Here is a 26,334-nt window from a genome sequence, read left to right as displayed (position 1 = left end):
CTGTGATCTTCCCCTCCATCTCCTGCCCAAGTGAGCGTGGTGTTGGCTACATAAGGTGTGTGGAACAAATACTTTTGAACCCTTCATCAGTGGGTCCTTGGGAGCCAAATGTAAGCTGAATTTGCACGCTGAGTCAAGTCCATTTTTACAGGTTCTTTAGTCCCTTTTGAAAGCCTATTTCCCTACTTGATGATCTGGCCAGAATGAAGTTAATAGGCATTATCCAGCCACAATTAAAGCCTTTCACTTTATTATTTACCATTATTTTTAACCTAATAATAAAATTCCACCATCATTTCAGGTGCCTGAAAGAGTACAAAGAAGTAAATAAACATCATTTGTCATCCTGCTGGTCAACATTAATTACTGAAAATATTTATTTATTCATTCTACATTCAACAGACATTTACTAAATATCTATTTTATTCCAAGTACCATGCTAAGTTTTGGCAGTGTAGCAATACAAATTTTTCATAGGATTTTTCTTTATTTTTAATACTAATTTTGAGTAGAAAATATACACATTTACAAAAGTGGGATCTTACCTTATATACTGTCGTGTATCCTATTTTTTATACTTTACACCATCCCAGCATTTTCTCACACATTGTCTAGTCTTCAAAGCATGATTTTAATTAATTTGTGCCTTGGGCTTCCCTGGTGGCTCAGTGGTAAAGAATCTACCTGCCTGTGCAAGAGACAAAGGTTTAATCCCTGGGTCAGCAAGATTTCCTGGAGAAGGAAATGGCAACCCACTCCAGAATTCTTGCCTGGAGAATCCCATGGACAGAAGAGCCTGGCAGGCTACAGTCCATGAGGTAGCAAGAGTCAGACATGACTGAGTGACTAAGCAACAATATCCCATTTTATTGATATGTCACAGTTTCTGCAATGAGTCATTACTCCTGCACTTAATCCACTTTAAAAGTACCCCTTCTGCAGCCCAGTGAATTAGCAGGATGAAAAACAGGAACGTAAAGGCATCCACTTCAAAGGGATTCATGGAGTCTGGTGGAGAGTGAGTCAGAGCTGGAGGTGGGAGTTCACTGGGCCTTCATGCGGGCTGGATTTGGGGTGGGCTTTCAATGATAAACTTTGAAGCCAGGTGACTGTGTCTTTGAGAACTAATGAGAGGCTAGACCAGAGCAGGAATAAGAGGGCCCAGAACCATCATCCGGGGGAGAGGTGACAAAGGATGTCTGCACTTGTCTCTGAGCTAAAGATGCTGAGAAAGGACTGTGTCCAGAGGAGGGAGAGGGAACACGTTACGGAGACTGCCCTCACCCCGAGTCGAGACTGAGGCAAGAAATGCACTTTGAACTGAAGGGGGCTGCCTTTCAACATTCCTAATTCCTGCAGCCTCCCCCACATGGTTGTGAACTCTGGTGGTAAGGGCTATATCTTCTGGCTGTGGGCTAGCAAATGACTCATCTTCACCGCCCATGGAGTCCTAGGCTTGGTTGCGGTGGGTACAGAAGGAAAGGGCTCCTGGCCTGTCACTAGCATCTAGCGGGTCCCTGCCATATGCCAGATGCTGGGCTAAGAGATGTGGATAACTTTTCACATGTAAACCTCACATTGTCGGCTCTGCCTGGGAAGGTGGCACCAGCCATTCACTCAACTGATGAAAAGCATTGATGGCTCATCAGTGATGCATCAGAAATGCTCTTTGTCTAAAAATTTTTTTTCACTGGAGTCTGGTTTATTTACAGTGTTGTGTCAGTTTCAGGTGTGAAGCAAAGTGACTCAGTTACATACTTACACATATCCATCAGTTTTAGATTCTTTTCCTATATAGGTCATTACAGAGTATTCGGTAGAGTTCCCTGTGCTATAAAGTAGGTCCTTGTCACTTATCTCTTTTATATATTATATGCAGAGGTGATGCTGTGAAAGTGCTGCACTCAATATGCCAGCAAATTTGGAAGACTCAGCAGAGGCCACAGGACTGGAAAAGGTCAGTTTTCATCCCATCCCAAGGAAAGACAACGCCAAAGAATGTTCAGACTACCGCACAATTGCACTCATCACACACACTAGCAAAGTAATTCTCAAAATTCTCCAAGCCAGGCTTCAAAGGTATATGAACCAAGAACTTCCAGATGTTGAAGCTGGATTTAGAGAAGGCAGAGGAACCAGAGATCAAATTGCCAACATCTGTTGGATCATCAAAAAAGCAATCGAGTTCCAGAAAAACATCTACTTCTGCTTTATTGACTATGCCAAAGCCTTTGACTGTGTGGATCACAACAATCTGTGGGAAATTCTTCAAGAGATGGTAAAACCAGACCACCTGACCTGCCTCCTGAGAAATCTGTATGCAGGTCAAGAAGAAACAGTTAGAACCGGACAGGGAACAACAGAGTGGTTCCAAATTTTGAAAGGAGTACTTCAAGGCTGAATATTGTTACCCTGCTTATTTCACTTATATGCAGAGTACATCATGAGAAATGCTGGGCTGGCTGAAGCACAAGCTGGAATCAAGATTGCTGGGAGAAATATCAATAACCTCAGATATGCAGATAACACCACCCTTATGGCAGAAAATGAAGAACTAAAAAGCCTCTTGATGAAAGTGAAAGAGGAGAGTGAAAAAGTTGGCTTAAAACTCAACATTCAGAAAATTAAGATCATGGCATCCCATCCCATCACTTCATGGTAAACTCAGGGGGAAACAATGGAAAAAGTGACAGACCCTATTTTCTGGGGCTCCAAAATCACTGCAGATGGTAACTACAGCCATGAAATTAAAGGACACTTGCTCCTTGGAAGAAAAGTTATGACCAACCTAGATAGCATATTAAAAAACAGAGACATTACTTTGTCAACAAAGGTGCGTCTAGTCAAAGCTATGGCTTTTCCCGTAGTCGTGTACAGATGTGAGAGTTGGACTATAAAGAAGGCTGAGCCCCGGAGAATTGACGCTTTTGAACTGTGGTGTTGGAGAAGACTCTTGAGAGTTCCTTGGACTGCGAGGAGATCCAACCAGTCCAATCTAAAGGAAATCAGTCGTGGATATTTATTGGAAGGACTGATGCTGAAGCTGAAATTCTAATACTTTGGTCACCTGATGCGAAGAACTGACTCATTTGAAAAGACCCTGATGCTGGGAAAGATTGAAGGTAGGAGGAGAAGGGGACGACAATGGATGAGATAGTTGGATGGCTTCACTGACTCGATGGACATGAGTTTGAGTAAGTTCTGGGAGTTGGTGATGGACAAGGGAAGCCTGCTGGGCTGCAGTCTATGGGGTCAAAAAGAGTTGGACATGACTGAACAACTGAACTAAACTGATTAATATATATTTGTATTTTTACGTATTTTATGTGAATTTTATATATTATATCTATATTTACATATATTTTTAAATGGCTTCCTAGGTGGCGCTAATGGTAAAGAACCCACCTGCCAATTCAGGAGACATGAGCTGTGAAAGTTGCTCAGTTGTGTCCGACTTTGCAACCCCATGGGCTATTCAGTCCATGGAATTCTCCAGGCTGGAATACTGGAGTGGGTATTCCTTCTCCAGGGAATCTTCCCAACCCAGGGATCGAACCCAGGTCTCCCACATTGTAGGTGGATTCTTTACTGTCTGAACCAGCCGGGAAGCCCAAGAATACGAGGGTGGGTAGCCTATCCCTTCTCCAGCAGACCTTCCTGACCCAGGAATCCAACTGGCATCTCCTGCATTCTTTACCAGCTGAGCTACCAAGGGACAAGAGACGAGGGTTTGATTGCTGGGCCTGAAGGATCCCCAAGGACAGAGGAGCCTGGCGGGCTACAGTCCATGGGGTCGGACACAAGTGAAGCGGCTTAATACGTACATACTTTATATTTTATATATAGCAGCGTGTGTATGTCAGTCCCAACCTCCCAATGTATCCCTCTCCACTCGCTTACACCCTGGAAACCGTAAATTTGTGCTCTACGTTTGTAACTCTATTTTGTATTTGTTTTGTGGATAAGTTCATCTGTACCCTCTTTAAAAATACTTCGCTTAGAAGCGATACCACAGGATACTTGTCTTTCTCTGTCTGACCTCACGTGGTCTGACAATCTCTAGGTCCATCCGGAAACACTCTGGACTCTGGGTGGCAGTAGCCCATGAGGTGTCTGGTCTGCACTCATGCGGCTCGGAGCCCACTGTGCTATTTTTGCTTTACTTTTTCAGAGGAGGAAACGGAGGTCCCAAGAGGTCAGGAAGTCCCACTCACCCAGAGCCCGAAGGGGAGCTGTGTCCTCTCAAGCTCCAGCCCCTCCGCTTCCCTGTTGCTGCCCTTCCAGACCCTCCCGGGCCCTGGTTTCATTCAAGGGGTGAGCTTGGCTCAGGCTTCCTGTGGCTCATTCTGATTCAGCAAGACTGTGCGCGAACCTGACAGATTGCTTCCTGACTAATGAGAGGCAGCGTCCTAACTAGGTCAAGGCTGGGCCTGCACACCGGGAGCAGGTGAGTAGGAGGAGAGGTCCCGGCCTCCCATAGGTGTTTATAGGCACGAGCTCGACGGAGGAGGCCTTGAGGCTCCAGGTGAGGCTGGAGGATACGAGAGCTGCCCTGTTCTAGAAGCTGGGTCCCCACGGCCCCTGCTCACACCCCCGACTTCCCACCTGGGGCCTTGGGATCCAAACTGGAACACGCTCCTCGAGGCACAACTTTCTCAACGAGTCGACCCACCTGTTTCTTCAGAGCTCTTCTGTACCAGGTAATCGTGGAGTGAGGGTGGGATTCTTGGGGATGCTGAAGGCCGTGGCAATTTAAAAGATTCGGCCAGCTCACGGCCCCTCAGCCCCTAGAAAGCGGCATCCACTCTGTCTTCTGGGTGTCCTGAGGACATGTCAGATGGGGACCATGGGGAGAAGGCTCTTCTCAGGAGAGTCCCTAATTCTGCCCATGATTTATCGATGGTCTGAACTTGCAGATCGATGCTCAGTGGCGGGGGTGTGGAGAGATGTCCTCTCATTTTGGGATGGGAATCCTGGCAAGCTGGACCCAAGCAGAGGTGTTGGGTCCTCTGGAAGTGGGGTTTTTTAGGGAGAGGCTGCCCAAACTTCAGGCTCCTGGCTCTGCCAGTGTTGTTGGCAGATGAGGTGCCCATAGCTGTCTGCTTTGGAGAGAAGCATTATTTCAACATGGTAACCAGGAGCAAATGTTCCACCCCAACCTGCCCCAAGGTCAAGGCTCTTCCTCTGGGAAGGCTGCAGGGTCCTCTCTCCTGCTCCCCAGACTTACTGGCTCTCATTGTTTTGGACTCCCACAGGGCAAGCACTAGGACCCATCCGTTCACCTGTTTCTTGGCACACAGAAGGGGTGCAGTGTGGATTTATAAACTGTGAAAGCATCTTCTGAAAGTGGGCAGGTGAATGCTGGTGATGGGGCCCCTGGATCTGGATGGTGCTTGTGAGGTTGTGTTCCCAGCGGGAGAGGGAGAGAGGCAGGCAGGGATCGTCCGCTGCTGGCCTTTTTCTGAGCAAGGCTTTCAGGCCTCAGAGTCCTGGCTGTGTGTCTTCCTCTGGGCAGTCCCGGTGGTTAGGGCTGCAGGTTCCGGAATCCAGCAGACCAGGTCAAATCCACCGCTGCCTCCCTGATCTACTCAGCATCCCCGCTTCTGAGATGCTGTGTGGAGACAAGTAAGTGTTCTTTATAAGATGTTTTGCTCTGGGTTCAGCACCCACAAGGCCACAAACCATGGCAGGGCTGGTAGCATCAAGTAGGACCGATTGAATCACTGCTATGACTCTATTTTTGACCTCTGAAACGGCAGCTTCTTGCAGTTCAACCGCCGAGCACTGTCCTCTCTCTGATTGCCTGATGCCACGGGTCAGACTGGGTTGTGCTGAGGACCTTCCCCTCCCCCAGGGGTCAGGTCCTTGTCCGGCCCCCTCCCTGGAGATGGCAGGACCATGAGACACCCCTACAGGTCCCTTCTTGCCAGGTGGGGAGACAACCCAGGGAGGTGGATTTTTACCCAAAGATGCACATAGCTCAGTTGGTCAAGAATCTGCCTGCAATACAAGAGGCACTGGTTCGATTCCTGGGTTGGGAAGATCCGCTGGAGAAGGGATAGGCTGCCCACCCCAGTATTCTTGGACTTCCCTTTTGGCTCAGCTGGTAAAGAATCCGCCTGCAGCATGGGAGACCTGGGTTCAAACCCTGGTTTGGGAAGATACCCTGGAGAAGGGAAAGACTACCCACTTCAGTACTCTGGCCTGGAACATTCCATGGACAGTATAGTCCATGGGGTCTCAAAGAGTCGGACACGATGGAGCGACTTTCACTTTCACTTTTTTCCACACACCTCTTAGGAGTGGACCTACTGCCAGATTCTGAGTTTTTGACTGCTGATTCAGTTCTTTTCCCACTAGGCCAGTTGGAGGTCGCTGCTAGTATGGAGCCAGAAGGGGGTCCAGTGGGCCAGTTAACGTGAGACATCACTGAAAATGTCATCAGATGCGGGAGGATGGCATTTTCCAGAACTCCTCTTGGAGGCAGTACTGCATGCGGTCAGAAGTGTTTTTAGTTCCAGCTCAGACACCGGAGGGTTGAGTGAACTCGGTTTCCCCATCTGTACAACGGGATGATAATAGTGTCTATGTCATGGGGATGTCGTGGGGATTAAAGGAATGAATAGTTGTAATTTGTATTGTAAGCAATAGAGTCTGTAGATACAATTTACAAAACATTTAAAAATCATTGTAGGGTACTTAAAGAGTGTCTAGCACTTTGGAAGAGCCACTGAAGTATTTGCTGTTATTCTTATGAAGACATTTGGGAACTGGTGTTGCTGGTGTGTGTGTGTGTGTTTGGGCCCGCACTGAGTGGCTGAGGATAGAGAAAAATTCTTAAGCAGACACTGGGGTCCCCCTTTCCCTCCCCACTCCCCTGTCCTGTGCCAGGGCGCATACATGCTCAGTCTGACTCTTTGCAACCCCACAGACTGTAGCCCTCCAGGTTCCTCTGTCCGTGGAATTTTCCAGACAAGAATACTGGAGTGAGTTTCCACTGCCTACTCCAGGGGATCTTCCTAGCCCAGGGATCAAACCCATCTCTTGCACTGACAGGTGGATTCTTTACCACTAGTGCCACCTGGGAAACCCCGTTCTGTGCCAGCTTTGGTTCTAAATACACACACGACAAACACTTAGACCAGCAGCCCATAGGGGCTGGAGTTAGCGTGAATCCACAGCCTTCCCACTCCACGTCAACATCTCTCACACAGGGGCATCATCGTCAGCCTCAGAGGTTTTACAGTACAAGGCATGTGTGGGCATTTGTGAGGTCACATAAGGCCATCCTTGTCAGGTCCTTGGACAGGTCTCAGCCTTAGTGATGACTGTTTGGTTTGGGGCAATAATAATAACCCACTCATCTCAGCTAGAACACAAACTTTACAAGGCCGGGATCTCTGTTTCATCCATGAAGCATCCCAAGTTTTTGGAGCAATGTAGGCACAAGGTAGGAACACAATACAGTTTTGAAATATGAATGAATCAATTTGTCCCCGCCCTACAGGAGATTAGGGTCTGAAAGAGGAATCCAGAAAACAGTCACAGAGGCTATGGAAATCAATTCAGACTACTTTAAACTGGGACACACTCAACTCCTCCCCAGTTTACTATCCCAATCCTATTTATTCTACTGCTTGCCCTCTCTCACCTGGAAAATAATAGACTCACTTTCTGTCCCTTTTCCCCTGAAGCCCAAAGAGGGATTTCCTAAAATGTAAATCAGGTAAGATCACTCCCTTGTCTAAAGCAGTTTGAAATCTTACCATTGCCTCCAGGCTAAAGTTCAGTTCCAATGGCCAATAAGCACATGCAGAGGTGCCCAACATCACTGGCCATCATTGTATCAATGCCAATCCAAACCATAGTCAGGTACCACTTCACACCCTCTGGCATGGCTGTTATTAAAAAAGACACAATAGCCAGTGTTGATAAGGATGTGGAGGCATTAGAATCTTAACCCATTGCTCATAGGAATGTAAAATGGTGCAGCTGATGTGGGAACAGTCTGGCAGCTCCTCAAAAAGTTAAACACGGAATTACCATCTGACCCAGCCATTCCTCTCCTAGGTAAATACCTAAGAGCTTAAACAAACCCTTGATCAATTTTCTAGAGGACACTGTTGAACTGCATCTTCCTACCCTATTTTCATTTCTATCCCATTTCTCTCCCATCTAGGTTTCTTAATAAAGTTTCAATTTAGCAACACCATTATGTATTACAAGCCCCATTCTCTTGGACTGCCCTTTGCAGGTCTAGATTTTAAGATGAAGATGGTTCTTCCACCCGTGTTTAGGCTATCACATATTCTTAGGCAATCACGTATCCAAGCAATAATATTCATAATGGATTGAGTAAAATAATGATAGTTTATATTTCTTTCCCAACAACATTGAATTAAGTTTTAAATGATACATGTACATGGTAGAGAAAATGTAAGCAGTTGTAAAGGGCAGACAGAATGAAAACTGCAATCACAGAAAACTAAACAAACTGATCACATGGGCCACAGCCTTGTGTAACTCAATGGAACTAGGAGCCATGTGTTGTAGGTCCACCCAAGACAAACAGGTCATGGTGGGGAGTTCTGACAAAACATGGTCCACTGGAGAAGGGAATGGCAAACCACTTCAGTCTTTTTACCTTGAGAACCCCAGGAACAGTATGAAAAGGCAAAAGGATATGACACTGAAAGATAAACTCCCCAGGGTGGCAGGTGCCCAATATGCTACTGGAGAAGAGTGGAGAAATAACTCCAGAAAGAATGAAGGGATGCAGCCAAAGCAAAAATAACAGGCAGTTGTGGATGTGACTGGTGATGGAAGTGAAGTCCAATGCTGTAATGAACGATATTGCATAAAAACCTGGAATGTTAGCTCCATGAATCAAGGTAAAGTGGAAGTGGTCAAACAGGAGATGGCAAGAGTGAAGTTGACATTCTAGGAATCAGTGAACTAAAATGGACTGGAATGGGTGAATTTAACTCCGATGACCATCATATCTACTACTGTGGGCAGGAATCCCTTAGAAGAAATGGAGTAGCCATCATAGTCGGCAAAAGAGTCCGAAATGCAATACGTGGGTGCAATCTCAAAAACAACAGAATGATCTCTGTTCATTTTCAAGGCAAACCATTTAATATCACGGTAATCCAAGTCTATCCCCCCCAACCACTAACGTCAAAGAAGCTGAATGGTTCTATGATGACCGACAAGACCTTCTAGAACTAACACCAAAAAAACAGATGTCCTTTTCATCATAGGGGACTGGAATGCAAAAGTAGGAAGTCAGGAAATACCTGGAGTAACAGGCAAATTTGGCCTTGGAGAACAAAATGAAGCAGGGTTTTCCCTGCTAACAGAGTCTTGCCAAGAGAACACACTGGTCATAGCAAACACACTCTTCCAACAACACAAAAGATGACTCTACCCATGGACATCACCAGGTGGTCAACACCAAAATCAGATTCATTATATTCTTTGCAACAGAAGCTCTATACAGTCAGCAAAAACAAGACTGGGAGCTGACTGTGGCTCAGATCATGAACTCCTTATTGCAAAATTCAGACTAAAATTGAAGAAAGTAGGGAAAACCACTAAACCATTCAGATATGACCTAAACCAACTCCCTCACAATTTATACAGTGGACGTGACAGATTCAAGGGATTAGATCTGATAGAGTGCCTGAAGAACTATGGATGGAGCTTTGTAACATTGTACAGGAGGCTGTGATCAAAACCATTCCCAAGAAAAAAAATGCAAAAAGGCAAAATGGTTGTCTGAGGAGGCCTTACAAAGAGCTGAGAAAAAAAGTGAAGCAAAAGGCAAAGGAGAAAAGGAAAGATATATTCATCTGAATGCAGAGTTCCAAAGAATAGCAAGGATAGATAAGAAAGCCTTCCTCAGTGATCAGTGCGAAGAAACAGAGGAAAACAGTAGAATGGGAAAGTCTAGAGATCTATTCAAGAAAATTAGAGATACCAAGGGAACATTTCATGCAAAGATGTGTTCAGTAAAGGACAGGAATGATAGGGACCTAACAGAAGCAGAAGATGTTAAGAAATGGTGACAAGAATACACAGAAGAGCTGTACAAAAAAGATCTGAATGACCCAGATAACCACGATGGTGTGTTCACCCACCTAGAGCCAGACCTCCTGGAATGCAAAGTCAAGCAGGCCTTAGGAAGCATCACTATGAACAAAGCTAGTGGAGGTGATGGAATTCCAGTTGAGCTATTTCAAATCCTGAAAGATGATGCTGTGAAAGTGCTGCACACAATATGCCATCACATTTGGAAAACTCAGCAGTGGCCACAAGGCTGGAAAAGGTCAGCTTTCCTTCCAATCCCAAAGAAAGGCAATGCCAAAGAATGCTCAAATTACCGCACAATTGCACTCATCTCACATGCTAGTAAAATAATGCTCAAAATTTTCCAAGCCAGGCTTCAACAGTACATGCACTGAGAACTTCCAGATGTTCAAGCTGGATTAGAGAAGGCAGCATAACCAAAGATCAAATTGCCAACATCCATAGGATCATAGAAAAAGCAAGCAAGAAAATTCCATAAAAACATCTACTTCTGCTTCATTGGCTAGGCTAAAGCCTTTGACTGTGTAGATCACAACAGACTGTGGAAAATTCTTAAAGAGATGGGAATACCAGACCGCTTTTACTTGTCTCCTGAGAAATCTGTATGCAGGTCAAGAAGTAACAGTTAGAACTGGACATGGAACAACATACTGATTCAAAATTGGAAAAGGAGTACATCAAGGCTGTATATCGTGACCCTGCTTATTTAACTTATATGTAGAACACATCATGTAAAATGCTGGACTGGATGAAGCACTAGCTGGAATCAAGATTTTTGGGAGAAATATCAATAACCTCAGATATACAGATGATATTACCCTTATGGCAGAAAGCAAAGAGGAACTAAAGAGCTTCTTGATGAAAGTGAAAGAAGAGATTGAAAATTTTTGGCTTAAAACTCAGCATTCAAAAAACAAAGACGATGGCATCTGGTTCCATCACTTCATGGCAAATAGATGGGGAAACAATGGAAATAGTGATGGACTTTATTTTGTGGGGATGAAAAATCACTGCAGATGGTGACAGCAGCCATGATATCAAAAGATGCTTGCTCCTTGGAAGAAAAGCTATGGCCAACCTAGACAGCATATTCACAAGCAGAGACATTACTTTGCCAACAAAGGTCCATCTAGTCAAAGCTATGGTTTTTCCAGTAGTTGTACATGGATATGAGAGTTGGACCATAAAAAAAGCTGAGTGCTGAAAAATTGATGCTTTTGAACTGTGGTGTTGGAGAAGACTCTTGAGAGTCCCTTGGGCAGCAAGGAGATGAAAACAATCAATCCTAAAGGAAATCAATCCTGAATATTCACTGGAAGGACTGACGCTGAAGCTAAAGCTCCAATACTTTGGCCACCTGGTGTGAAGAACTAAAAACCTGACTCAATCGTAAAGACTCTGATGCTGGGAAAGATTGAAGGCAGGAGGAGAAGGGGACGACAGAGGATGAGATGGTTGGATGGCATCACCAACTCAATGGACATGCATTTGAGCAAGCTCCAGGAGTTGGTGGTAGACAGAGAAGCCTGGCATGCTGCAGTCCATGGGGTTGCAAAGAGTCAGACACAACTGAGCAACTGAATTGAACTGTAAAGGGTGTACAGAGGAGGCCATGTGATTCTTAGACCTCACCTTGCTTCCTACTTCCCTCCCCAGACTCACATCACAGGTGGGACTCCCCAGAAAGTAGGCTCCAATGCAGAATGTTTATAGGGGAGGGGCCCTGGAACATCCTCCCTTGAAGGGAGGATGGTGGGGGTTGTGCAGAGGTAGAAGCTGGGCTGAGAATCTGAAGGAGGTTCTGGCTCAGCCCATGGGGAGGCCTGGAGCTGGGATGCTTTAGAGTATCAGTCAGGACAAGGGGATCAGGACTGTATATTCTGGGCAGACCAGTCATCAAATACAATCCTTTCTGGAGTGTGACCAAGAGGAAGTTCTTTTCAGCTCCCTGAAGGGCACCCAGGTGGCCCAGCACCAATGGAGTTAATGTCATTCATGGTAACCAAGTTTCCTTTGGCCCTTGCCACCCTTTTTGTGTGTGTTAGTCACTCAGGCATGTCTGTAGCCTATGGACTGTAGCCATGGACTGTAGCCTATGGCCCATCCATGGACTCCTCCAGGCAAGAACACTGGAGTGCGTTGCCATTTCCTCCTCTGGGGATCTTCCTGAGTCAGGGATGGAACGTGGGTCTTCTGCATTGCAGGCAGATTCTTTACCATCTGAGCCACCAGGGAAGCCACCTTTTTTAGCCAAATGCTTATTTTTTTAAAATTTTTTTAATGCAGTCTATTTTTAAAGTCTTTATTGAATTTGTGACAATATTGGAAGTGGTTGTTTAGTCCCTAAGTTGTGTCTGACTTTTGTGAGCCCATGAACTGTAGCCCACCAGGCCCCTCTATCCAGGGGGATTCTCCAGGCAAGAATACTGGAGTGGGTTGCCAGTATTCCTTTTTTTTTTTTTAATTTATTTTATTGGAGGCAAATTACCTTACATTAATATATTGGTTGGTTTTGCCATACATTGACATGAATCCACCCCGGGTGTACATGTGTTCTCTTTCTTGAACCCCCCTCCCCCCTCCCTCTTCCCCATATCCTCCCTCCATGTCATTCCCGTGCACCAGCCCCAAGCATCCTGTATCATGCGTCGAATCTGGACTGGTCACTTATGATAATATACATGCTACAATGCAGTTCTCCCCAATCATCCCACCTTCACCCTCTCCCACAGAGTCTCAAAGACTGTTCTATATGCCTATGTCTCTTTTGCAGTCTCGTATACAGGGTTCAGGTTACCATCTTTCTAAATTCCATATATATGCGTTAGTATACTGTATTGATGTTTTCTTTCTGGCTTACTTCACTCTGTATAATTGTCTCCAATTTCATCCACCTCATTAAAACGGATTCAAATGCATTCTTTTTGATGGCTGAAAAATACTCCATTGTGTATATGTACCAAAGCTTTCTTATCCATTCATCTGCAGATGGACATCTAGGTTGCTTCCATGTCCTGGCTATTATAAACAGTGCTGCAATGAACATTGGAGTACATGTGTCTCTTTCAGTTCTGGTTTCCTCGGTGTGTCTGCCCAGGAGTGCGATTGCTGGATCACATGGCAGTTCTATTTCCAGTTTTTTGAGGAATCTCCACACTGTTCTCCATAGTGGCTGTGCTAGTTTGCATTCCCACCAACAGTGTAAGAGGGTTCCCTTCTCTCCACACCCTCTCCAGCATTTATTGCATGTAGACTTTTGGATAGCAGCCATTCTGACTGGTGTGAAATGGTATCTCATTGTGGTTTTGATTTGCATTTCTCTGATTATGAGGGATGTTGAGCACTTTTTCATGTGTTTGTTAGCCATTTTTATGTCTTCTTTGGAGAAATGTCTGTTTAGTTCTTTGGCCCATTTTTTGATTGGGTCACTTAGTTTTCTGGAATTGAGCTGCAGGAGCTGCTTGTATATTTTGGAGATTAATCCTTTATCAGTTGCTTCATTTGCTATTATTTTCTCCCATTCTGCAGGCTGTCTTTTCACCTTGCTTAGAGTTTCCTTTAGGTGCAGAAGCTTTTGATTTTAATTAGGTCCCATTTGTTTCTTTTTGCTTTTATTTCCAATATTCTGGGAGGTGGGTCTTGGAGGATCCTGCTGTGATTTATGACAGAGAGTGTTTTGCCTACGTTCTCCTCTAGGAGTTTTATAGTATCTGGTCTTACATTTAGCTTTCTAATACATTTTGAGTTTATTTTGGTGTACGGTGTCAGGAAGTGTTCTAGTTTCATTCCTTTACAAGTGGCTGACCAGTTTTCCCAGCACCACTTGTTAAAGAGACTGTCTTTTGTCCATTTTATATTCTTGCCTCCTTTGTCGAAGATAAGGTGTCCATAGGTGCCTGGGTTTATCTCTGGGCTTTCTATTTTGTTCCATTGATCTATATTTCTGTCTTTATGCCAGTACCATACTGTCTTGATGACTGTGGCTTTGTAGTAGAGCCTGAGGTCTGGCAGGTTAATTCCTCCAGTTCCATTTTTCTTCTTCAAGATTGCTTTGGCTATTCGAGGTTTTTTGTATTTCCATACAAATTGTGAGATTATTTGTTCTAATTCTGTGAAAAATATTGTTGGTAGCTTGATTGGGATTGCATTGAATGTATAAATTACTTTGGGTAGTATACTCATTTTCACAATATTTATTCTTCCAATCCATGAACACGGTATATTTCTGCATCTATTAGTGTCCTCTTGATTACTTTCACTAGTGTTTTATAGTTTTCTATGTACAAGTCTTTTGTTTCCTTAGGTAGATATATTCCTAAGTATTTAATTCGTTTCGTTGCAACAGTGAATGGAATAGTTTCCTTAATTTCTCTTTCTATTTTCTCGTTATTAGGATATAGGAATGCAAGGGATTTCTGTGTGTTGATTTTATATCCTGCAACTTTACTGTATTCATTGATTAGCTCTAGTAGTTTTCTGGTAGAGTCTTTAGGGTTTTCTGTGTAGAGGATCATGTGATCAGCGAACAGTGAAAATTTTACTTCTTCTTTTCCAATTTGTATTCCTTTTATGTCTTTTCCTGCCCTGATTGCTGTAGTCAAAACTTCCAGAACTATGTTGAATAGTAGTGGTGAGAGTGGACACCCTTGTCTTGTTCCTGACTTTAGGGGAAATGCTTTCAGTTTTTCACCATTGAAGATAATGTTTGCTGTCTGTTTGTCGTATATAGCTTTTATTATGTTGAGATATATCCCTTCTATTCCCACTTTCTGGAGAGTTATTATCATAAATGGATGTTGTATTTTGTCAAAGGCTTTCTCTGCATCTATTGAGATAATCATATGATTTTTATTTTTCAGTTTGTTAATGTGGTGTATTACATTGATTGATTTGCGGATATTGAAGAATCCTTGCATTCCTGGGATAAAGCCCACTTGGTCATGATGTATGATCTTCTTAATGTGTTGTTGGATTCTGATTGCTAGAATTTTGTTAAGGATTTTTGCATCTATGTTCATCAGTGATATTGGCCTGTAGTTTTCTTTTTTTGTGGGATCTTTACCAGGTTTTGGGATTAGGGTGATAGTGGCCTCATAGAATGAGTTTGGAAGTTTCCCTTCCTCAGCAATTTTCTGGAAGAGTTTGAGTAGAAGAGGTGTAAGCTCTTCACTAAATTTTTGGTAGAATTCAGCTGTGAAGCCGTCTGGACCTGGGCTTTTGTTTGCTGGAAGCTTTCCGATTACTTCCTCTATTTCCGTGCTTGTGATGGGTCTGTTCAGGTTTTCTATTTCTTCCTGGTTCAGTTTTGGCAAGGTGTACTTTTCTAGGAATTTGTCCATTTCTTCCAAGTTCTTCATTTTATTGCTATATAATTGCTGATAGTATTCTCTAATAATCCTTTGTATTTCTGTGTTGTCTGTTGTGATCTCTCCATTTTCATTTCTTATTTTATTGATTTGGTTCTTCTCCCTTTGTTTCTTGATGAGTCTGGATAGTGGTTTGTCAATTTTATTTACCTTCTCAAAGAACCAGCTTTTGACTTTGTTGATTTTTGCTATGGTCTCTTTTGTTTCTTTTGCATTTATCTCTGCCCTAATTTTTACGATTTCTTTCCTTCTGCTAACCCTGGGGTTCTTCATTTCTTCCTTTTCTAGTTTCTTTAGATGTAGAGTTAGGTTATTTAGTTGACTTTTTTCTTGTTTCTTGAGGTGTGCCTGTATTGCTATGAACTTCCCCCTTAGCACTGCTTTTACAGTGTCCCAGAGGTTTTGGGTTGTTGTGTTTTCATTTTTGTTCATTACTATGCATATTTTAATTTCTCTTTTGATTTCTTCTATGATTTGTTCATTATTCAGCAGTGTGTTGTTCAGCCTCCATTGGCATTTTTAATAGTTTTTCTCCTATTATTGAGATCTAATCTTATTGCATTGTGGTCAGAAAAGATGCTTGGAATGATTTCAACTTTTTTGAATTTATCAAGGCTAGATTTATGGCCAGGATGTGATCTATCCTGGAAAAGGTTCCATGTGCGCTTGAGAAAAAGGTGAAATTCATTGTTTTGGGGTGAAATGTCCTATAGATATCTATTAGGTCTAACTGGTCTATTGTATCATTTAAACTTTGTGTTTCCTTGTTAATTTTCTGTTTAGTTGATCTATCCATAGATGTAAGTGGGGTATTAAAGTCTCCCACTATTATTGTGTTATTGTTAATTTCCCCTTTCATCAGTTCAGTTCAGTCGCTCAGTCGTGTCCGACTCTCCGCGACCCCATGAATCACAGCACGCCAGGCCTCCCTGTCCATCACCAACTCCCGGAGTACACTCAAACTCATGTCCACAGAATCGGTGATGCCATCCAGCCATCTCATTCTCCGTCGTCCCCTTCTCCTCCCGCCCCCAACCTTTCCCAGCATCAGAGTCTTTTCCAGTGAGTCAACTCGTCTCATGAGGTGGCCAAAGTATTGGAGTTTCAGCTTTAGCATCAGTCCCTCCAATGAACATCCAGGATTGATCTCCTTTAGAATGGACTGGTTGGATCTCCTTGCAGTATAAGGGACTCTCAAGAGTCTTCTCCAACACCACAGTTCAAAAGCATCGATTCTTCGGCGATCAGCTTTCTTCACAGTCCAACTCTCACATCCATACATGACCACGGGAAAAACCATTGCCTTGACTAGACGGACCTTGGTCGGCAAAGTAATGTCTCTGCTTTTCAATATACTATCAAGGTTGGTCATAACTTTCCTTCCAAGGAGCAAGCGTCTTTTAATTTCATGGCTGCAATCAGCATCCGCAGTGATTTTGGAGCCCAAAAAAACAAAGTCTGACACTCTTTCCACTGTTTTTCCATCTATTTCCCATGAAGTGATGGGACCAGATGCCATGATCTTTGTTTTCTGAATGTTGAGCTTCAAGCCAACCTTTTCACTCTCCTCTTTCACTTTCATAAAGAGGCTTTTGAGTTCCTCTTCACTTTCTGCCATAAGGGTAGTGTCATCTGCATATCTGAGGTTATTGATATTTCTCCCAGCAATCTTGATTCCAGCTTGTGCTTCTTCCAGCCCAGCGTTCCTCATGATGTACTCTGCATATAAGTTAAATAAGCAAGGTGACAATATACAACCTTGACATACACCTTTTCCTATTTGGAACCAGTCTGTTGTTCCATGACTGGTTCTAACTGTTGCTTCCTGACCTGCATACAGGTTTCTCAAGAGGCAGGTCAGGTGGTCTGGGATTCCCATCTCTTTCAGAATGTTCCACAGTTTATTGTGATCGACACAGTCAAAGGCTTTGGCATAGTCAATGAAGCAGAAATAGATGTTTTTCTGAAACTCTCTTGCTTTCTCCATGATCCAGCGGATGTTGGCAATTTGATCTCTGGTCCCTCTGCCTTTCCTAAAACCTGCTTGAACATCTGGGAGTTCACGGTTTACATACTAATTTGGCCTTGGAGCACGGAATGAAGCAGGGCAAAGGCTAATAGAGTTTTGTCAAAAGAATGCACTGGTCATAGCAAACACCCTCTTCCAACAACACAAGAGAAGACTCTACACATGGACATCACCAGATGGTCAACACCGAAATCAGATTGATTATATTCTTTGCAACCAAAGATGGAGAAGCTGTATACAGTTAGCGAAAACAAGACCAGGAGCTGACTGTGGCTCAGATCATGAACTCCTTATTGCCAAATTCAGACTTAAATTGAAGAAAATAGGGAAAACCACTAGACCATTCAGATATGACCTCAATCAAATCCCTTATGATTATACAGTGGAAGTGAGAAATAGATTTAAGGGACTAGATCTGATTGATAGAGTGCCTGATGAACTCTGGACGGAGGTTCGTGACATTGTACAGGAGACAGAGACCAAGACCATCCCCATGGAAAAGAAATGCAAAAGAGCAAAATGGCTGTCTGAGGAGGCCTTACAAATAGCTATAAAAAGAAGAGAGGCGAAAAGCAAAGGAGAAAAGGAAAGATATAAGCATCTGAATGCAGAGTTCCAAAGAATAGCAAGGAGAGATAAGAAAGCCTTCCTCAGTGATCAATGCAAAGAAATAGAGGAAAACAACAGAATAGGAAAAACAAGAGACCTCTTCAAGAAAATTAGAGATTCCAAGGGAACTTTTCATGCAAAGATGGGCTCGATAAAGGACAGAAATGGTATGGACCTAACAGAAGCAGAAGATATTAAGAAGAGGTGGCAGGAATACACAGAAGAACTGTACAAAAAAGATCTTCACGACCAAGATAGTCACGATAATGTGATCACTGACCTAGAGCCAGACATCTTGGAATGTGAAGTCAAGTGGGCCTTAGAAAGCATCACTAGGAACAAAGCTAGTGGAGGTGATGGAATTCCAGTTGAGCTATTTCAAGTCTTGAAAGATGATGCTGTGAAAGTGCTGCACTCAATATGCCAGCAGATTTGGAAAACTCAGCAGTGGCCACAGGACTGGAAGAGGTCAGTCTTCATTCCAATCCCAAAGAAAGGCAATGCCAAAGAATGCTCAAACTACCGCACAATTGCACTCATCTCACACGCTAGTAAAGTCATGCTCAAAATTCTCCAAGCCAGGCTTCAGCAGTATGTAAACCGTGAACTCCCCTTTCATACTTGTTAGTAATTGTCTTACATATTGCGGTGCTCCTAAGTTGGGTGCATAAATATTTATAATTGTTATATCTTCTTCTTGGATTGATCCTTTGATCATTATGTAGTTTCCTTCTTTGTCTCTTTTCACAGCCTTTGTTTTAAAATCTTTTTTATCTGATATGAGTAATGCTACTCCTGCTTTCTTTTGGTCTCTATTTGCGTGGAATATCTTTTTCCAGCCCTTCACTTTCAGTCTGTATGTGTCCCTCGATTTGAGGTGGGTCTCTTGTAGCCAACATATATGGGGGTCTTGTTTTTGTATCCATTCAGCCAGCCTTTGTCTTTTGGTTGGGGCATTCAACCCATTTACGTTTAAGGTGATTATTGATAAGTATGATCCCGTTGCCATTTTCTTTATTGTTTTGGGTTTGAGTTTATATACCCTTTCTGTGTTTCCAGTCTAGAGAAGATCCTTTAGTATTTGTTGGAGAGCTGGTTTGGTGATGCTGAATTCTCTCAGCTTTTGCTTGTCTGTAAAGCTTTTGATTTCTCCTTCATATTTGAATGAGATCCTTGCTGGGTACAGTAATCTGGGCTGTAGGTTATTTTCTTTCATCACTTTCGTATGTCTTGCCATTACCTACTGGCCTGTAGAGTTTCTGCTGAAAGATCAGCTGTTATCCTTATGGGGATCCCCTTGTGTGTTATTTGTTGTTTTTCTCTTGCTGCTTTTCATATTTTTTCTTTGTGTTTGATCTTTGTTAATTTGATTAATATGTGCTTTGTGGTATTTCGCCTTGGGTTTATCCTGTTATGGACTCTCTGTGTTTCTTGGACTTGGGTGATTATTTCCTTCCCCATTTTAGGGAAATTTTCAACTATTATCTCCTCAAGTATTCTCTCATGGTCTTTCTTTTTGTCTTCTTCTTCTGGGACTCCTATGATTCGAATGTTGGGACGTTTAATATTGTCCCATATGTCTCTAATATTGTCCTCATTTTTTAAATTCTTTTTTCTTTTTCCGACTGTTTCATTTATTTCTACAATTCTATCTTCTAGCTCGCTTATCCTGTCTTCTGCCTCCGTTATTCTACTGTTTGTGCCCTCGAGAGTGTTTCTGATCTCATCTATTGTATTATTCATTGTATATTGACTCTTTTTTATTTCCTCTAATTCCTTATTGAACATTTCTTCCATCTTCTCAATCCTTTTCTCCAGTTTATTTATCTGTAACTCCATTTTGCTTTCCAGATTTTGAATCATTTTCACAATTAAAATTCAAAATTCTTTATCGGGTAGGTTCCCTATATCTTCCTCTTTTGTTTGTGTTGGTGGGCATTTATCCTGTTCCTTTACTTGTTGGGTATTTCTCTGCCTCTTCATCTTGCTTATATTGCTGTGTTCGGGGTGGCCTTTCCGTCTTCTGACAGTTTGTGGAGTTCTCTTTATTATGTAGTTACCTCGTTGTGTGTGGGGTTGGATGGGTGACTTGTCAAGGTTCCCTGGTTAGGGAAGCTTGAGTCGATGTTCTGGTGGGTGGAGCTGGGTTTCTTCTCTCTGGAGTGCAATGAAGTGTCCAGTAATGAGTTTGAGATGTCAGTGGGTTTGGGGTGGCTTTGGGCAGCCTGTATATTGAAGCTCAGTGCTATTCTCCTGTGTTGCTGGATAGCTTGCGTAGTATGACTTTCACTGAAACTTGTTGACCCTTGGGTGGTGCCTGGTTTCAGTGTATGCATGGAGGCCTTTGATGAGTACCTATCAGTTAATGTTCTCTGGAACCAGAGATTTCTGGTGTTCTCAGGATTTGGCCTTAAGCCTCTGCCTCTGGTTGTCAGTCTTAATCTTGCAGGAGGCTCAAGGCTTCTCCCTCTTCTGTTTTCTGGTCTCCCTAGTGTCTAATTCCCGTTGTGACACCAGGATGCGGTGGTGGACACTTTTTTTTCCCCCCCGGCTCTCCTATTCAGTCCTGCTATGGGGAGGGAGGAACAGCTAACAAATATCCCTGGCGTCTGTGGGGAGTGCTCGCAGTGTCTCGGCTACACTGGGAATGGTCCCGCTCGAGGCGTGTGTGTTTTCCTGTTTATGCTGCTTAGGCTTTAGTTTGCTCTGCTGCGAGCTGTCCGCAGCTGGCACTGGGTTGCCTGCACTTCCCAGGTCTGAGCGGCTCAAGTTCAGGTCCTCGGGTACTCGACCAAGGTGCAGACTTGGCTGGGCCTGCGTTTTGTGCCTTCCCCGGTCCTAGCAGCTCAGGTGACCAGGCGTTTGGCGAGTGCGGTCGCTGCGACTTATCGCCTTCCCGGTCCCTGCCGCTCGGTTTTCTGGGAGTACAACCGGTGCAGTTTCTCAGGCAGATATCGACCAGCCCGAACCCAAGAAGTCCTGTCCAGCAAGGAAGCCTGCCTGCAGCTTGGCGTGGGAAGCCTCTCTGGGGCCGCGGCTGCCCCCGCCCCGGCGCTGGCCGCCCTCCCCGCCCGCATCGGCGGGGGCTGGGGGCTGGGCCACCCGCTGCCGCTCGCTCCCTCAGCGCCCGGTTCTGCAGGCGGGCCTGGCTTGGGGCTTTTCGCAGGCTTTTTCCAGCCCTCTTACCCTTCAGCTGCAACCTCTGCTCTGGTATCTTAGGTTCGAGTCCTCAGTTTGCCCTGGGGCGTTCATGCCCGGTTCTCCCTCAGCCCGGTTCTCCCTCTGAGTGCCGCCGCTGGTTCTCCCTCCAAGAGCACAGCCGTTCTCCCTCTAAGCGCCGCCGCCGGTTCTCCCTTTAAGTGCCGCCGCCAGTTCTCCCTCTAACGCCGCCGGCAGTTCTCCCTCTGAGCGCCGCCGCCGCCGGTTCTCCCTATAAGCGCACAGCCGTTCTCCCTCTGAGCGCCGCCGCCGGTTCTCCCTCTGAGTGCTGCCGCTGGTTCTCCCTCTAACGCCACCAGCGGTTCTCCCTCTAACGCTGCCGCCGGTTCTCCCTCTGTGCGCCGCCGCCGGTTCTCCCTCTAACGCCGCCGCCGGTCTCCCTATAAGCGCTGCTGCCGGTGCCTCCCTCCCAGTCCACGTCTGCTGGTGAGGGGCGCGGGTGTCTGCACCGCTTCTCCACTGAGAGTTTCCTCTGGGCACTTAGTCTGTGAGTTTTAATTATTTCTGTCTTTTGTCTCCTAGTTATGCGGCCCTCTGAGGTTCCACTCGCCAGTGTTTCCAGGTGTTTGGAAACTTCTGTCTCTCTCTTTTTTTTAAGCCTCCCTTCCCGGGACCGAGCTCCGTCCCTCCCTCTTTTGTCTCTCTTTTTATCTTTTTGTCTATTTCCTACCTCCTTTCATGACTATGGGCTGCTTTTCTGAGTGCCTGATGTCCTCTGCCAGTATTCAGAAGTTTTTTTGTGGGATTTACTCAGTGTTCAAAAGTTCTTTTGTTGATTTTGTGGGGGAGAAAGTGGCTGCCCCGTCCTATTCCTCCGCCATCTTCCCGTCACCCCTCTGCCATTTCCTTCTCCAGGGATCTTCCCGAACCCAGGGATCAAACCCATGACTCCTGCACTGCAGGCGGATTCTTTACCAACTGAGCCATAGGGAAGCCCATATTACAATATTGCTTCTGTATTTTTTTTTTTTTTATGTTTTTGGTTTTTGGACATGAGGCATGTGACCTGACCAGCAATTGAAACTGCACTGTCTGTATTGGAAGGTAAAGTTGCGACCACGGGACCACCAGGAAACTTCCTAATATGTTTATTTATTGATTTTTTATTTCTGCCTTCATGGCATGTGGGATCTTAGTTCCCTGACCAGGGATCGAACATGTGCTCTGCGCAGTGGAATCATGGAATCAGCCACTAGACCACCAGGGAAGACCCCTGAAATGCTTGTTTTTAAGTTTCATTTTCTTGTCTGTCTGGAGGATCCCTTGAGCCTGAATGAGTCGTCAGAGTCCTCTCTGTCCCATTCCCAACGCCCTGCCCCTTCCCCAGGGTCGGAGTCCACGTGGAGGGGCAACTGGGCCTCAGCCTTAGAAACCTGGAGAGGAGAACCTCAAGAGTCAAGGCTTCCCCCCACCCCTCGGGCTTCCCTGGTGGCTTGGATGGTCAAGAATCTGCCTGCAATGCAGGAGAACTGGGTTCGATCCCTAGGTCGGGGAGATCCCCTGGAGAAGGGAATGGCAACCCACTCCAGCATTCTTGCCTGGAGAATCCCATGGACAGATGAGCCTGCTGGGCTACTGTCCACAGTGTTGCAAAGAGTCGGACACGACTAAGCCACTAACACTTTCACTTTCCCCACCCTCCCACCCCTCCTTTTTTTCAAAGACAACTTTCTGGGGCTCTAGATTTATATAAAGCTCACATGTGTCAGTTTCTGGCTGTTGGACAGTTGCAGAATGCCACTCAGCCCTCCTCCCGTCCCACCAGGGGCTCAGCGTTTGATTAAGAATATGCTGCTGCTACTGCTGCTGCTAAGTCACTTCAGTCGTGTCCGACTCTGTGTGACCCCATAGACGGAAGCCCACCAGGCTCCCCCGTCCCTGGGATTCTCCAGGCAAGAACACTGGAGTGGGTTGCCATTTCCTTCTCCATAAGACTATGCTGGGTCTGGCTAAAGTAGTTGCAGGTTATCACAAATCTGTCGTAAGGAGGTTTGTCAACCGGTAATAAAAATACAACACAAAATACACTTTTCCAAATCGCCGTTCCTAACATCTCATGGACAGAGGTGCTGTCAGACTGCATGGCAGGGAGAGGAGAGTGAGGGAACAGGGGCTTGGCAAGTAATAACGGGGTGTGAGCTCTGTGTGGGAGGGGGACAGGCCCCCAGCGTGGTCGGCTGGCCCGAGGGGTGAGCTGCACCTGCCTGGGAGGGCGGCTCTGGTGCATCGCAGGACGGGACTGCCAGGGACTCAGCTTCGCTTCCTGTGCCCCTTCCAGCACCATGACGTCCTGCCCCGTCCTGCAGAGGGAGAGGGTGTTCCAGTCGGGAGCCCACATCTACAGGATCCCGGCTCTGCTCTACCTGCCTCAGCAGAAGACCCTGCTGGCCTTTGCGGAAGAGCGGACGAGCAAGAAGGACGAGCAGGCCAAGCTCATTGTCCTGCGCAGGGGAAGCTACGATGCATCCACCCGCCAGGTCCAGGTAAGGCCGGACAGGGGTACCGCCACTCTGCTGGGCATACGGGAACCAGCCCAGCCTTAGATGGCTGAGGTCTGGGGGCCAGAGGGCTCGAGGGCCCATCAGGGGTGGACAGAGAAGGTATCCCCCAGTGATCGCCCAGATCTCACACAGGTTCACCCAGAACAAGTTCGGCTGGCCTGGCGGCATCTGCTTTGGTACAAGTCAGTCGGGGAAACTGGTTTTGGAAAGATCCCCCTACATCCTTGAGATGCTGAGGGAGGACCAGCTCAGCATCACCTACCTGGGGGGCAGGGTGTTTGGGGCGATTGCCTGGGTCCTGAGTTCCAGCATATGGATAAGTAATTCTGATGAAGATCCCCAGGCTGGCTTATCACATGTGAAGGATTTAATATTGTCATTCTTTTTACTGTGTGCTCATTGTTTCCGTGTAGTTGCTTAGAGCATGGGTTTGAAGCAGAGGGACCTGGGTTCATGTCCCAGTTCCACGGCTAAGCAGAAGGACAGCCTTGGGAGGCTCATCTGCCCTGTCTAAGCCTCTCAGTCTGCAGATGTAGGATGGAGGTAGTACTACCTGTGCCCAGGAGTTAGAGGTTAGTGTTAGATAAGACCATGGGTGTTAGATCCTTGGCACGTGTCTGCCCTTAGACTCACTCACTGGGGGATGGTTTTTTAATGAATAGGAGCTTCCCTGCTAGTGGTAAAGGACCCAGCTGCCAATGCAGGAGACGTCAGCGATGCAGGTTCGATCCCTGGGTTGGGAAGATCCCCTGGAGGAGGGCGTGGCAACCCACTCCAGTACTCTCACATCAATGAACAGGGATAGAGAGCAGAGCGGCAGCATCTACGACGTGGACTCAGGGACTCCGGAAGCTCACTGAGTCCTAGGGTCACGGTGCCGCCCCCTGGCAGACCGCATTAATAGAGTATGATGTGTGAAAGACGGGAGGTGATGTCACGCTCAGTCCCACCCTGGCAGACCATTGGTTAGTCCTAAGGCTTTGCCTTTCAAGAAGGGGAAGCTGGATGGAGCTGTTAAGTTGAAGGATCCAGGCTGGAGCTGGGCAGAGCTGGTGCCCGAAGCATCTTTGTACTTGAGGTCTAGCACGTCATGGGTGCCCTGGATGGGTGCTGGAGGGTTTGGGTGGGGTTGGGCCATCTTGGAGGGAGTGAGGCAGAGCCCTGGCTCCCGCTCTGGGAAGTGTTGTAAGGATGAAAGAACGCTAGTCCAAGAGTGCTCCTCCACGGCCCTTCCTGCTAACTTGCCTGCCCCCAGAGCGCCCCCTCGTCACGGTCACTGGCCCTCTCGGGCTCTGCTTCTCCTCTCCTCTCCCGCAGTGGCACTCGCAGGAGGCGGTTTCCCAAGCCCAGCTGGAGGGCTACCGGTCCATGAACCCAAGCCCCCTGTATGACGAGGCCACGGGCACCGTTTTCCTCTTCTTCATCGCCATCCCCGGGCAGGTGTCGGAGTATCACCAGCTTCAGACCAGGGTCAACGTGACGCGGCTGTGCCAGGTCACCAGCCTGGACCATGGCAGGTCCTGGAGCCCCCCCACCGACCTCACGGACTCTGTCATTGGTTCGGCCCACAAGGACTGGGCCACGTTCGCGGTGGGCCCTGGGCACTGCCTGCAGCTGCAAAACCCGACACGGAGCCTGGTGGTGCCAGCCTACGCTTACCGCAACCACTGCTCCCTGCAGGCGCCTTCCCCCTCCGCCTTCTGCTTAGTCAGCCATGACCACGGGCAGACGTGGGCGAGAGGGAGCTTCGTGGCCCAGGACACCGTGGAGTGCCAGGTGGCCGAAGTTGGGGATGGGCAACAGAGGGTGCTGTATCTGAACGCGAGGACCCCTCTCCGAGCCAGGGTCCAGGCCCAGAGCACCAACAACGGCCTGGATTTCGAGGAGTCTCAGCGGGTGCAGAAGCTGGTGGAGCCCCCCTACGGCTGCCAAGGGAGCATCGTCGGCTTCCCCAGCCCCCACGCGGGCTCCGAACCCCCGGACTGGTGGCTGCTCTACACCCACCCGACTGACCCACAGCAGAGATGCAACCTGGGCGTGTACCTCAACCGGTGGCCCCCCACGCCCTCAACCTGGTCGGAGCCCACCCTGCTGGCCCCCGGCAGCTGCGCTTACTCAGACCTGCAGAGCATGGGCACCGGCCCCGACGGGTCACCCCAGTTTGGGTGTCTGTACGAATCGGATGATTATGAGGAGATAGTCTTTGTAATGTTCACCTTGCAACAAGCCTTCCCAGCTGAGTTTTTGCCGCAGTGAGCGACGAGCCCGCTGGGTGCTGCCCACCAGGGCTTTGCCCACCAAGAGGCTGGTGGTTCTCTTCCGCCCAGGTCCCTCTGGACTGGGGAGGCCGCCTCTTGCTTCCCTCTGTTGAACGTGTGATCAAAAGTGTGCCTCGTGTGTGTCTGCCGCTGGGCACCTTCCCTCCTCTGTTGTCTCAGCCTCCCCAGAGGATTCTATTTTCAGCCCAGAAACTGAAGGAACCTGGCTTCTTGGAGCCCCTGGGCTCAGCTTGTCTGCT

General features: G+C 46.5%; 1 protein-coding gene across 2 annotated transcripts; it reads left to right on the top strand.

The window, feature by feature from the left end:
- Positions 1-4,488: 4,488 nt before the first annotated feature.
- On the top strand, positions 4,489-26,081 carry LOC148777972 (sialidase-2-like). 2 transcript variants are annotated; one of them, XR_016037154.1, is made up of 3 exons: positions 4,489-4,700; positions 5,256-5,354; positions 6,361-6,690. XR_016037154.1 is itself a non-coding variant. In XM_088835118.1 (3 exons), the coding sequence occupies exons 2-3, from the start codon at positions 23,598-23,600 to the stop codon at positions 26,070-26,072; spliced, it is 1,140 nt and encodes a 379-aa protein (XP_088691244.1). In that variant the 5' UTR covers positions 4,489-4,700; positions 23,594-23,597; the 3' UTR covers positions 26,073-26,081. The 2 variants fall into 2 exon arrangements, 1 of the variants encoding a protein (XP_088691244.1); XM_088835118.1 differs by lacking the exons at positions 5,256-5,354; positions 6,361-6,690 and adding exons at positions 23,594-23,798; positions 25,134-26,081.
- Positions 26,082-26,334: the final 253 nt, after the last annotated feature.

Source organism: Moschus berezovskii, chromosome 4 (genome assembly GCF_049115385.1).
Source record: "Moschus berezovskii isolate FMDL1 chromosome 4, NW_MosBer_1.0, whole genome shotgun sequence".
In the NCBI taxonomy this organism is placed as follows: Eukaryota; Metazoa; Chordata; class Mammalia; order Artiodactyla; family Moschidae; genus Moschus; species Moschus berezovskii.
This window is presented reverse-complemented; position numbering and strand designations above follow the sequence as displayed.

What these genes read in the sequence shown, in the direction of transcription:
- LOC148777972 (XM_088835118.1), top strand. Translation starts at nt 23,598, where the DNA reads ATGACGTCCTGCCCCGTCCTGCAGAGGGAGAGGGTGTTCCAGTCGGGA. An exon ending in CATCCACCCGCCAGGTCCAG is followed by an intron (nt 23,799 to 25,133) that starts GTAAGGCCGGAC and finishes CCTCTCCCGCAG; the next exon opens with TGGCACTCGCAGGAGGCGGT.